This window comes from Caretta caretta, chromosome 24 (assembly GCF_965140235.1).
Source record: "Caretta caretta isolate rCarCar2 chromosome 24, rCarCar1.hap1, whole genome shotgun sequence".
NCBI lineage: Eukaryota > Metazoa > Chordata > Testudines > Cheloniidae > Caretta > Caretta caretta.
Window position 1 is genome coordinate 15,078,426 of NC_134229.1, and position 12,820 is coordinate 15,091,245.

The 12,820-nt window shown below is 60.6% G+C and overlaps 1 protein-coding gene and 1 non-coding gene across 2 annotated transcripts; one reads left to right on the forward strand and one right to left on the reverse strand.

Moving 5' to 3' along the window:
• Nucleotides 1–3,214: 3,214 nt before the first annotated feature.
• On the reverse strand, nucleotides 3,215–3,405 carry LOC142070088 (U2 spliceosomal RNA). The gene has a single exon (XR_012666020.1). It is a non-coding gene; the product is annotated as a U2 spliceosomal RNA (small nuclear RNA).
• Nucleotides 3,406–4,033: 628 nt separating this feature from the next.
• Nucleotides 4,034–12,383, forward strand: LOC125626174 (HAUS augmin-like complex subunit 5). Its single transcript, XM_075122730.1, is given in 15 exon segments — nucleotides 4,034–4,146; nucleotides 5,105–5,167; nucleotides 5,433–5,465; nucleotides 5,782–5,806; nucleotides 6,291–6,423; nucleotides 6,933–7,092; nucleotides 7,436–7,511; nucleotides 7,868–7,996; nucleotides 7,999–8,246; nucleotides 8,526–8,685; nucleotides 9,106–9,186; nucleotides 9,379–9,524; nucleotides 11,559–11,673; nucleotides 11,916–12,042; nucleotides 12,233–12,383. Coding segments are annotated over 15 exon segments (1,731 nt in total). The 5' UTR covers nucleotides 4,034–4,048; the 3' UTR covers nucleotides 12,370–12,383.
• The last annotated feature ends 437 nt before the right edge of the window (nucleotides 12,384–12,820 follow it).

Consider the following 12,820-nt stretch of genomic DNA (forward strand, 5'->3'; position numbering starts at 1 on the left):
GGCGGGGGGAACAGACTGAGGTCTGTGGAGCAAAGGCTGCTTCTCAAGCTATGTCTGTGCTGGGCCTGACACAATGGATCTGTAACCTCAGCTGGGTTCCCAGGTGCTACTCTGCTATTAATATTAATAATAAAGACTCCAACCCCGTAACTCTGCTCGTCTACCTCTTTCCTGCCTTTAGTCTTTGTTGTAGATCTTGAATCCTTGGTGCCAAGGAGCTCCTTGTCCCCCACTGACTCTGGGAGGGGAAGATGCAGAAATCTAAAATTAACATCTGCGCTTAGAACAAAGCTGGTCTTTCAGACTCTGCAAGTGTGAGAATACTTCCCTTCTCAATAGTGCTTTTCACCCAGTCGTCTGGTATCAGTCCGGCTCCGCGAGATGGAACAGGATCTAGCTCCTGTCTTCGGTACTGAGTGGACCCCCATTACAATAGTATTTGAGCCCCTCGCAATCTGCAGGGCATGGCTGCTGTTCCCTCCGGACAGGTGGGGAACTGAGGCACAGGGAAGCTATGCGACTTACCGGAGGTAACAAAGGGAGTCTGTGGTGGAGCAGGGAATTGCACCCAGATCTCCTAAATCACAGGCCGGCGCCCCACTTCAGCTCTGCCTCTTACAAAGAGGGACACCGCACCCTAAGCCAACACACAGCTCAACTTTTTTTTTTTTTCTCTTCTCTCCCCACTCCCCCCCCCCCCCCCCCCGATCCCTTCCCCACTGGTAGTTTCCCCGAGGGGAGGTGCAGCGTTCCTGGAGGTACTGCAATAATACCAGGTCGACGTGTGGCGTGGATGGAGCAAGCTCCTATTCCGTCTCCCTGGCGGAGCAGAGCTCAGTACATCCAGAAAGGTGCATATATTTCACAACGGCAATTCTTCCAGTTGTTTGTTCCTATCTCCTGTGACTTTTTGTGGAGCGTGCATGAGAAGATCCCCGTAACAGAAAAGAGAAGTCCGGTTCAGTTTCCACTGCCTTAGCGGGTGACGCGCTGGAGAGCTGCTTGTCCCTGTTCCTCGCTCTGAATATAAATCGGTCTCTGAGGAGATTAGACCCCAAAGAGCTTCTGAGGGGCTGGTCCGCTCTAGCTCTGCGGAGAAGAGACCGAGACTGTTAAGACTCTGGGGGTTCCCCGTTTGATATTTAAGTATTGAAAACGTGCCATTTATTGGGGAGGGGCTGTCATCTCAAAGGTTCCTTTGCCTTTCCCTCCCTTCCTTTCGCTGCCTCTCAGACTAGGTAAAGCTGCAAGAATGGATTCCTAGATTTTAAGGGCAGCAGGGACAACGGGATCATTTGATCTGGCCGCCTGTTTAACACAGGCCATAGACTTTTATCCATTTTCCCCTGTACGGAGCCAAATAACGTGCTGGACTATGTTGGCGTGCAGGCCTGATGGCGGGAGAGAGGGAGAATACAACACTGCCCTCAGCAGTTTCTTCCTCTAAGGGGGCACCAATGAACATGCCCAAGCTATCAACTCGGTCGCGTGGGAGCCCTGCAGATGTAGGTGCTTGTCTACCTGGGAACAGTTCCTGCCATGGCCAGAGCGGAATAGCTTTGGAAGCGGAGTAGTAATTTTGGGGACTAAAGTTGCTTTTATTTGGAACAGAGTGCCCGTGTCGGGGGGTGACACTGGAAGAGCTACAGCGCAGTGGTTACTCTGCTTCTAGGAGGCCAGTCAATGCCCCCGTGTAGACGAAAGGCGGCAGCCTTCGTGGGTCACAACAGCCAGCTCTGCTCACTCTCCAGAGCTCACTTCATTTTGGCAGTTCTCTCTCTCTCTCTCTCTCTCTCTTCTCTCCCCTTGGGGCTGGTTGTGATTTCACAGCTTGGTGGAAAAACAAAAAACTGCAAGGGAGGGGGAAACAACTCTCTCCCTGAGCCCCGGTCTACGCTTCCAATGGATGTTGGTGTAAAATGCATTCCCTGAGTGACACCTTCTATTGACCTAGCCCCATCTCCCCCCAACCCCTCCCCCCCCCCCCCCGGGTGTAGACTGGGTTCTCCTAGGGAGATAGCTTGGGCAATGGATTTCTCCCAGCCAGGGGCTCACACTCCCAGCGCTGCAGCTGGGCCACTGAAGCATTTAGTGGAGACGCTACCGAGGCGGACGGGAGAAGCTCTTTCAGGGGCATAGGTAGCGTCTCCACAAACCGTTGCCACAAACCAGCCTTTCACAGAAGAAACAACGAGGAGTCCTTGGGGCACCTTAGAGACGAAAACATTTATTTGGGCATCAGCTTTTGTGGGCTATAACTCACTTCATCAGATGCATGGAGTGAAAGGTACAGTAAGCGGGTATAAATATACAGCACATGAAAAGATGGGAGTTGCCTTACCAAGTTGGGGGGCGGGTCAGGGCTCAGGAGGCCACTTCCCAACAGTTGACAAGCAGGTGTGACTATCAACAGAGGGGAAATTACTTGTTGTAGTGACCCAGCCGCTCCCAGTCTCTATTCAGGCCCCGTTTGATGGTGTCAAGTTTGCAAATTAATTCCAGCGCCGCAGTTTCTCCTTGACTCCTCCCCGTTGTTTTTGCGGATACAGACTCGCGGGGCTACCCCTCTGAAACCTTTCACAGAAGAGTAACCCCGAGCACTTCACAGCTGTAAAGCATGTCACACACACTGCATAACGTACTCTCCTGGGAGAGGAGACAAACAGTTTAATCTTTGCTCTGCAGAGCACTGTGAAACGGGCAGCCACCTGAAGCGTCCCGTCCCAAGCCACACCCTAGGAACCAGAAGTTACACAGGAGTGTTTTGAACGTCTGTTACAGAGGATTGGGGCCCTTGCGTGCTGGGTGCAGTACCACACCTACTGCCTTCACTTGAGCTTACAAATCAAAACACATGGACCAGCTGTTGGGTGGGGAGAAGAATACAACCTGTCTATCCGCTCATCAGGCGGTTATTTTTTTTTTATACTATTGAAGGTCACGTGTCTATAAAGAAGTATCTGCCTGATAAACCCCGATTCCCGCCTCCTCCTGCTAAAAGCTCTCACGGCGCAGAGCAGAGTCCCGGCTTTTTAAATAATTCTCCAGTCACACAAAAAGCTCTGCTCGCCCGGCTCCCAGGATTACAACAGACCCTCAACGCAGCCGACCAACCCGCCGCTCCCCACGAGCAAACTAAAGAGTTGAATGCCTGGGGATCGGAAAAGAAAGGGAGCGATTGAATCTGTTTTTGAACCACGATAATCTCCCCGAGGGGAGGTGCACCGTTCCCGGAAGAACTGCAATACCGGGTCGATGCGCGGAGTGGACGGAGCAAGCTCCTATTCCATCTCCCTATTCCAAAAATCCATTTAATAAATAGTCCTCGGATAGAGGACGTATCAGATATTAAACTGATAAGAACAGATACTACACTTGATCTTAGCCAAAAGGCCGAGAAGCGATACCCCTCCGCTGAGCTGTTCTGCAGCCCACCCGTTCCCACCGCTCTCCACGCCACGGTGACCGCTGCCGCTGAGCGGCCCTAACGCCACAGCCATGCTCCGACCACTTCCACTCGACTCCGACTGCCTTTGCCTTTCCGCTCCATTTTCACCAGTCGGAGCCAACCGCCTCCGGCCTGAAAGTTGAGCTTCAAAACTGCTCCATTCCTCCAGCTTGTTCGCGGTCGCCTTGTCACTCGTTTCTCTGCCCGGAAGATTCTCTCTATTTGCATGAAGCCGGCCCCTTCGCTGCAGCGTGCTGACGGCACCGGCTTGCTCACCCTGGCCTCGCGGCCCCGCTCGCGCCCCCTGCAGCACGCGCGACTCAAGCACTTTTTTTTTTTTTTTTTACCTTCCCCGCGGGAATTCAGTGCGCAGGGCACATGAGCTGCGCCTTCTCTTCGTCCTGCCGGAAGCCTGCAGGTGGCGCTGTTACACACCGGGGAGGGGCCACCCTGGGGCCTGTGCTGGGACCCGCACCTGAAGGGGGGAACAGCAAATTGCGGCTGCCGGCAGGCCCCGCCCCCCAGCAGCGGCAGGCCCCGCCCCCAGCTCCCGGCGGGCCTTGCGGCAGCGGCCGGCGCGCTCGATGCTCGGGTCCCGGCATGGAGCGGGGCGGGCCCGCGCTGGAGCTGAAGCTGTGAGCGGCCCAGGAGATGGGGCTGCCCCCCGGGAAGGTGCCCCCCGACGGGGCCTTCCGCCGGTGAGAGCCCCGGGCCCCCAGCGCGGGACCCCCCCCGTCTCCCGCCCCCCCGGACCCTCCCCCCCAGCTCGGGGCCCCCCCGGCTCCTTCCCCGCCCCCCTCCCAGCGCGGGACCCCCCAGCTCCCGCCCCCCCCCGTCTCCCGCCCCCCCGGACCCTCCCCCCGGGTCCTTCCCCGCCCCCCCGGACCCTCCCCCCCAGCTCGGGGCCCCCCCGGCTCCTTCCCCGACCCCCCCCAGCGCGGGGACCCCCCCCGGCTCCCGCCCCCCCCCGGACCCTCCCCCCCAGCTCGGGCCCCCCGGCTCCTTCCCCGCCCTCCCCCCCAGCGCGGGACCCCCCAGCTCCCGGACCCTCCCTCCCTCTCCCAGCACTGGCACCCTCCGCCTCCCGCCCCCCGCTCCCCCCCCCCGCATGCTCCCGGTCTCCTTTTGTTCCGCGGGTTTCCGTTTTCCTCCTTGTCGGCGGGCTCCTGCGGCTCCCCCCCCGGCCACCTTTCCCCTGCTCCTTCTGGGTCCCCGCTGTGGGGGCGGCCTCCCTCTCTCCTCGCCTCCTGCCCCCCTGGTCCTCCTCCCCCCTTGGACCCCCCTTGGCTCCTCTGCTCCTTGGTACCTTCCTGCCCCAGCCCCCAGCCCTCCACCTTTCTTCCCCATGGGTTCCCTGACTGCCCTGCTGCCCCCACATCCCCATTCACTGCCCCTTGATTATATCCCAGCTGTGGGGCCAGAGGCCCCCCCCCACACACACACACACACTCCGCTCTCCCCCATAAAAGGGCCTCCCAGCCCCCTGCCAGGTTACCCCCGAGCCCTGTGAGGGGGAGGGAAGGAAAAGGGGGTATCCAGCCCTGGGGCAGGGACGTGGGGGAGGTATACGGCCCTCAACCAAGGGCAACCCATGCTCCTCGTAGGGGTTTCCGGTCGCGTCCCCGTGGGGCTGATGCTGTTGCTCTGTATCCCCAGGATGTGCTCAGGCCAGTGTGCGGAGATCTGGAGATACGTCACCCGGCATGTGCACCACCAGAGGTGAGAGGAATGGGGTTCGGCGCCTTTCCCCTCAAAGGGCCGCTGGCTCCCACCCGGCCCCGGGGCGGGGGTCTGGCTGGCTCAGGGGGGCAGCAGCGGGGAATCGGACATGGGGCCTTCTGCTTTTCAGGTCTCCTCCCAGAGCCAGGGGTAGAACCCAGGAGTCCTGGCTCCCGTCCTCCTCTGCTCTAACCACTGGACCCCCTCTGTTCCCAGAGCCATTGCTGCTTCTGCAGTAGATTCACCCCTCTCTCTTTCCTCACAGGAATGTGAAGAAGATCCGAGGGAACTTGCTGTGGTATCCTTTCCTCGTTCCCCTTTGCCGTGGGGGCTTGTTACTATGGGCAGCTTTTTCACCAAGGGGCCCATCCAGCCCAGTGTCCTGCCCCGTCCCTGCCTAGACCAAGCCCCTGGGCCCATCCAGCCCGGTGTCCCCTATGCCCTATAGGAGCGGGTTTAATTTCCTTGCCGACCCTTGGCTGGCGTCTGTCTCCTGGCCTTGGACCTCGAAGCCTGCTGGCTCCGAGCTCTCCCTGACGTCTGTGTGTCTGTCCGTCTGTCCAGGCCTCTGTCACTCTCTACGTTCAGCCTCCTTTACTCAGGCCTTGCGTCAGGTACCGGCATCTGGAGGAGGCAGAGGTGAGGGGGCCGGTGGAGACTGCTGGGTGGATAGGGGCGTGTGGGTGAGGGCTGTGGGTGGGATGGGACGGGACGGGTGTTGTGGATGGGATTGGGTGTTGCTGTGGTGGGTGGGGGAGTCGGTAGGGGATGGTAATCTGGATTTGGAGGGGCGGGGAAGGGGATCGGGGTGCTGTGAGATGGGATAGAGTGGGTCAGGGTAGGGGATGGGGTCGTGGGGCAAGGTGAGGATCAGGTGGTGCTGCGGGGTGGAATAGGGTGGGAGCAGTGGGTGGGAAGTGAGTCGGGGTGGGATCGTGGTGCAGAGGGGTCCTATGGCATGGGATAGGGTGGGGGAGAGTGGGTGCCTTGTTGCTGAGCTGTGGATCTGGGAGATGAGGGTGGGGGATTGGGATTGGGGTGCTGCAGGGTGGAACAGGGGCCTTGCCGTGGGATGAGCAGGATGCCTGGGTCTATAGCAGTCGGTGTCTCCCCCTCCACACAGGGAAAGCCCGGTGGGTCAGAACCAGAGCAGGAGCGGCGCCAGCAGCTTGCCCAGGGCGTGGCCCGCCTGCGTGGGGAGCTGCAGCAGCTGGACCTGCAGATGGAGACAGCCCAGCGCGAGGTCATGGCTGACGGTAAGGGGGGAGCCCCAAGGATCTGGGAGGCGGCGTAGTCTGTGCCTCCAGCGCTCTACCCCAGGCCATTGCTCTGGGGGTGGGGGGCACAAAGTCCACCCCAGTCCTCCCATCTGTTCTCCCCCAACACCCAGTGGGATCGTCCCCCTGCAGCCCAAATCCATTTCCCCCCATTTCTTTGTGGGGGGCGGGGCAGGATTGTTCCCTTGCCTTGCCGTCTTTGGGGGTAGCATCTCCCCACGTGGTCTCTTCCCCATCCGCAAGGTTCCCGTGGCCCCTGGGGCTGCTGATTTTCCCCCATGGTCCCTCCCCAGACAATCACCTGTGGGGTTCACACCCATCACCTCAGGACTCCTGGGTTCTGGGAGCGGGGCAGGGGGGTGGGAGAGGCTGGGAGCCAGGACTCCTGGGTTCTATCCCCAGCTCTGGGAGGGGAGTGGGGCCTTGTAGTTAGCGTCTGGGGCTTGGGGTGAGGTTTCCCTGATGGTCTTTCTGCTCCGACCCCGCAGAAGTCTCCCTGGAGGCGGCCCAGGAGCGGATCCGTGACGCCCAGCGCCGCTCCCTGCTGCTCAAGGCCTATGCGGCCCGCCTGGCCAAGGAACGCCAGCAGCTGCAGGGCAGCGTAGCACAGCTGAGGGGGCGGCTGGAGCAGCTGAAGGACATCAGCAGGTGTGTGGGGGGTGGTTCCGTCCTTAGCGTGGGGTCCCCACTGCTCCTGGTCGCGTCCCCCGGAATCCTTTGCTTCTGAAGCACTATCCGGTGGACATCTCTGCTGGGCAGTAGCTCCCAGAATCTTTTGCTCCTTGGTAGGGGGTCCCATGGCAGGTGGCATTAGGGATTGGGGATTGCCTATCCTGGGTAGCATCTCTCAGTATCCTTTGCTCCATGGCAGGGTCCCGCTGGGTATGGGGGGGGGGGGGGGGGATGTCTTGAACTGTGCTCCCCCTTCCTCTCCTTCCCCTTCCCCCCCCCCCCCCCCCCCAATTTTCACAGCCTCCTCTGGTCTCTGCAGAAAGGCCAAGGTGGAGCTGACGGTGGGAGGGAAGCTGCCTGACCTCGGATTTGCTGGCTTGGAGCCTGAAGTACTGGTGAGTTGGGGAGAGGATAGTGGGTAGATCCTGGGCGGGGGGGAGAGGAATTTGAGAATCCTGCTCCCCTCTGCTAGTTGGGGGTGGTGATCTGGGGATCCCAGTCCTGGATCTCATGGGGGGGAATCTGGAGATGCCAAGGCAGGCTCTAGTGACAAGGGGTACCCGGTAATCTGAGCCCTGTGAATGCCAGCATGGGGCTCTGGTGATCTCCCTGTGGGATTTGGCGATGGGGTTTGGTTGGGAAGGAGCAGCGCTGCGCCCTCTAGCCCCGTATGGGGCATTGGAGCCAGCCGTGAGGGAAAGTACAGCGTCCCTGGTCCACTCTGGCTCATCCCACCTCTCTGCCTACGCAGGACATGGTGGGTTCCCACCCTCCCAACCATGTCCAGGCAGCCCTGGAGCACCTGGCCCTGGAGAACACCCTGCAGATGCAGGAGCTCACCAGCCGCATTGACATTCCCCGCGACGTAGAGGCCCTCAAGTGGGTACCGCTAAGGGGCTGACAGTGTGGGGGTGTGGTGCTGTACGGAGCTATCGCCCCCCAGTGGTGGTGGCTTGTACTTGGGGGTGGGGGCAGAGTCAGAGCTCGAGAGAGAGGGGTGCTGTGGGGCTTTGGGTGCAGCAGCTCCCCCTACAGGCCCGGGAGCAGCACTGCACGGCCCAGCTGGCCTCCCTCGTGCAGGAGATGCACCGGCTGGTGGCGGACGGCTCGGAGCACGCGATCCTCGCCAGGTAGCTGCTGCAGGCCCTGGGAGACACCCCGCCCCCTGAACTCAGCCCTGCACAGTTCGTGACCACCCACCGCTGGGAGAGCGCTCCCTGCTGGCGGGACTTCCCACCCCAGGGGTACCCCGGCTCTGTCAGGGCCCCCTGGAGCGCACTCCCTGCTGGGGAGACTTCCCTGTCCTGTGGGGTCCCCCTGTGCTCTCGGGGCCCTGTGGTGAGCACCCCCTGCTGGGGAGACTCCCCCCCACCCCCCCATTGAACTGGCCTGTCCCGCCCGGCCCCCAGGGCGGTGCTGGAGCTGGAGCTGCGGGCTGTGCGGCTGGCAGGGCTGCGGGATGGGCTGCGTCGAGGCTGCCAGGAACTGGAGCAGGAGGCAAGTGCCCGCCATGCGGAGCTGCAGGCCTTGCAGAGCAAGAGTCACATTCTGGACTTCCGCCACCTGGTGGTGAGTGCGGGAAGCGCGGGGGGGAATCTGGGGGCCAGAGCAGGGCAACCTCTGGACGTGGGACCTGCCTGGGGGGTGGGGAGGCAGTAGGGCACACAGGAGGATGAGGTGGGGTTGGCTGGGAGGGTGTCCGTGGGTGGGGGGTTCCTGGAGGGGGATCCACAGGGTACCTGGCTGGCCTGTGGGGAAGGAAGTAGAGGGGGTGCATGCTGAGGGGAGTATATGGGTTTGGGGATGATGGGCGGGAGGGGAGGCAGGGAAAGGAAGGAGTGGACAAGTTGGGGGTCGGGGGGGTTCCTTCTATGGGAAAGGGAGCGATTGCGGGGTTGAATCTGGGGTGCCTTACTGGCCCGGGGGGAGCAGGGACACTGTCTTGAAGCAGCCCCAGGACTGACACTTTCTCTACCCCCTTCCCCCCAGCGCGAAAAGCAGCAGCAGGTCCGGGCGCTGATCAAAGGCACCTCCTACATCAAATGCCAGCTCCACAAGGACCAGGCCGAGGTGAGACACCCTCCCATGCCATGGGGCGGGATCAAGGGGCACTGACAGAGGATGGGGGAGTCCAGGGCTGGGATACCAGGAGGCTGTGGGTCGGGCCTGAGGGGCACCGGCAGGGCTGGGGGAGTGGGGCCCAGGGCTGGGAGGGCGGGGCAGCAGCATGGTCTCCCCCAAACCCCGCTCTCTCTCTCTCAGGTCCAGGCCTTCGTGCAGAGGAAGCTGCTGGGCCCGGAACAGGACGTGACCCTGGAGTCGCAGCGGCTGCACGGGGGGGTGGAGCGCGAGGTCCGGCAGCTGGGGGCCATCGCCCTCCCCTGCCTGCTGCACCGCAGCCTCCCGGGGTGAGTCTCCCCCCACCCTCCTGCTCTGTCTGATTGCTCTCCCCCACAGCAAGCAGGGTCCTGGGGCCAACTGTCCCCTCTTGGGCTGCCCCAGGGGCTGGGTCCCCATATGGGGGGGCGCACCTTGGCCTTGGGGGTGTACCTGTGCTCCCCCTCCTGCACTACTGGACTTGGGGTATGCAGGATTCCTGGGATTTTCTCCCCCCTCCCCTTCCCTCCCCACCTGTGTCCCATTGAAACGGGGCTGAGACCCACCCTGGGAAAAGCACCCTGAGATCTGCCGGTTGGAGGGAGGGAGGGAGGTGCCTGCAGAGCAGTACTGGTACTCTGCTCCTCTGCCCCAAGCTGGGGGTGCTGGTCCTCTGGGAGGAGCATCAGTACTTAGGCAGGTTTCAGAGGAACAGCCGTGTTAGTCTGTATTCGCAAAAAGAAAAGGAGTACTTGTGGCACCTTAGAGACTAACCAATTTATTTGAGCATCAGCTTTTGTGAGCTACAGCTCACTTCATCAGATGTATACCGTGGAAACTGCAGCAGACTTTATATACACACAGAGAATATGAAACAATACCTCCTCCCACCCCACTGTCCTGCTGGTAATAGCTTATCTAAAGTGATCAACAGGTGGGCCATTTCCAGCACAAATCCAGGTTTTCTCACCCTCCACCCCCCCACACAAATTCACTCTCCTGCTGGTGCTAGCCCATCCAAAGTGACAACTCTTTACATAATCAAGTCGGGCTATTTCCTGCATAGATCCAGGTTTTCTCACATCCCCCCCACCCCCATACACACACAAACTCACTCTCCTGCTGGTAATAGCTCATCTAAACTGACCACTCTCCAAGTTTAAATCCAAGTTAAACCAGAACATCTGGGGGGGGGGGGGTAGGAAAAAACAAGAGGAAACAGGCTACCTTGCATAATGACTTAGCCACTCCCAGTCTCTATTTAAGCCTAAATTAATAGTATCCAATTTGCAAATGAATTCCAATTCAGCAGTTTCTCGCTGGAGTCTGGATTTGAAGTTTTTTTGTTTTAAGATAGCGACCTTCATGTCTGTGATTGCGTGACCAGAGAGATTGAAGTGTTCTCCGACTGGTTTCTGAATGTTATAATTCTTGACATCTGATTTGTGTCCATTTATTCTTTTACGTAGAGACTGTCCAGTTTGACCAATGTACATGGCAGAGGGGCATTGCTGGCACATGATGGCATATATCACATTGGTGGATGTGCAGGTGAACGAGCCTCTGATAGTGTGGCTGATGTTATTAGGCCCTGTGATGGTGTCCCCTGAATAGATATGTGGGCACAATTGGCAACGGGCTTTGTTGCAAGGATAAGTTCCTGGGTTAGTGGTTCTGTTGTGTGGTATGTGGTTGTTGGTGAGTATTTGCTTCAGGTTGCAGGGCTGTCTGTAGGCAAGGACTGGCCTGTCTCCCAAGACTTGTGAGAGTGTTGGGTCATCCTTTAGGATAGGTTGTAGATCCTTAATAATGCGTTGGGGGGGTTAGGCAGTGGGATTAATGCTGCAGTCGGGGCACGGAGACGAGCAGGAGCGTTGGTGCTGGGGAATACTAATGAAAACCCCATATTCTCTGGGCGGAGAGCTAATACCCTGAGAATAGGGCAGGGGCTTTAATACTCTGGTGGGTGCATGAATACTCCCTCCGGGGGGGGGGGGGGGAGGAGGGTAATGCTCTGAGAGCCTTGGTACCCGAGATCTGTGGTAGGAGGATTAATACTTTCTGGGCTGATAATGCTCTAGGAGCATCGGTAGCCTCTAGCGGTGAGAGGAGCATTGATACTCTCTGGGGTATTAATACTCTGGGAACACTGGTACCTGCTCTCCCGGGGGTACCAATGCTGTACTATGCCAGCAGGCTGCTGTGAGGACGGGGCCCCGCCAGCCCTTCCTGGGGAGCGGGAGGGCTGTGGGCTGGGGTGCCCGGTGGGGATGGGGGATGCCTGAGGGTGAGGGGTTCAGGGGCTGATCCTCAGCTGCCCTGACCCGGTCGTCCCCCGCCTCCAGGTCCCAGCAGGTCCCGGCCCACGAGCTCTCCATCCATCGGCTGGACCGGACGGGGCTCGCCCAGCACCGGGCCTTCCTCACTGTGTGCCAGGCTGCCGGCTTCCCTCTCTACAAGGTGAGACGCACACTTGGTGGAGCAATGGGGCAGGGAGCAGGAATGTCTCCCCACAGGGTGGGAGTGAACCCCTCTTCTGGGAAGAGATGGGATGGGGGGCCCCGGGGAGGGGGTGGGGCAGGAGCACCCCCCAAGTTTATTCTGCATTAAACCTCCTCAGAGCTCCCTGGGGGGTGATCTTGGGGGAGAGGGGGCAGGTCCTGTCTCCCCTCACCCCCTGTGTCTATCTGTCTCTGCCCCAGGCCCCGGAGCACCTCCTGCCCCACATGGCTGAGCTGAAGAAGGAGCTGCTGGCCCTGCGTGCCCAGCTGAGTTACAAGAGCCAGGCGCTAGCCAGCCTGCAGCAGCGCCAGGGGACCGACGTGCAAGGTGAGCTCTCCCCATGGCTCCAGGGGGGCGACCCCCAGCCTGCGGCCCCTTCCCAGAGTCTGCGAGGGGCACCCTCCTGGCACACGAGCCGGCCTGAAGGGTGGCAGGACCATGGCATCCGCCCAGCGCAGCTCAGCACCCCCCTCCAGCCATAACTCCTCCGGGCCTCACCAATGTCTCTTTCCCCCAGTCCTGCTGCAGGCCCTGCGGGACCACGACCGGGAGCAGGCCGGAGCCCTGGGGCCGCGGATCCAGCTGGTGACCGAGCAGTGCGAGCACCGCATGGAGCGCTGGCCTGAGGTGCAGGCCACAATCGACGCCTGGTGAGGAGCCCCCGCCCACCTGGTTTATGGGACGCCTTGTTCTCCAGAGGGGGGAGGCCCTGCCCATCCTGTGCTGGGAGGGGGTCCAGGGTTGGTTCTCCCCTGCCAGGGGTGGGGTGGGGGCTGTGAGGAAGAAGGGGGCTTGCCCAAGTGGAGGGGGGGGCACAGGAGGGACTGATTGGGGGGTTGGGGGCTGGGGTGGGAAGGAAGGGGGTGGTCTGGTGCCTCTGGAGAATGGGCGTACCTAGGGAGCGGCCGGGGGGGGCATATGCCATAAGGGATGATGTTGGGGGGGGCAGATTTTGAGTGTGGACATGGTGGTGTCTGTGCTGGGGGGGGAACTGGGGCGGGGGGCCGGAAGGAGCCATCTCACCTGCTGCCCTCTCTCTCCCCGTCCCTGTGTTCGCCCCCCAGTGGTGGTGGCTTGTACTTGGGGGTGGGGGCAGAGTCAGAGC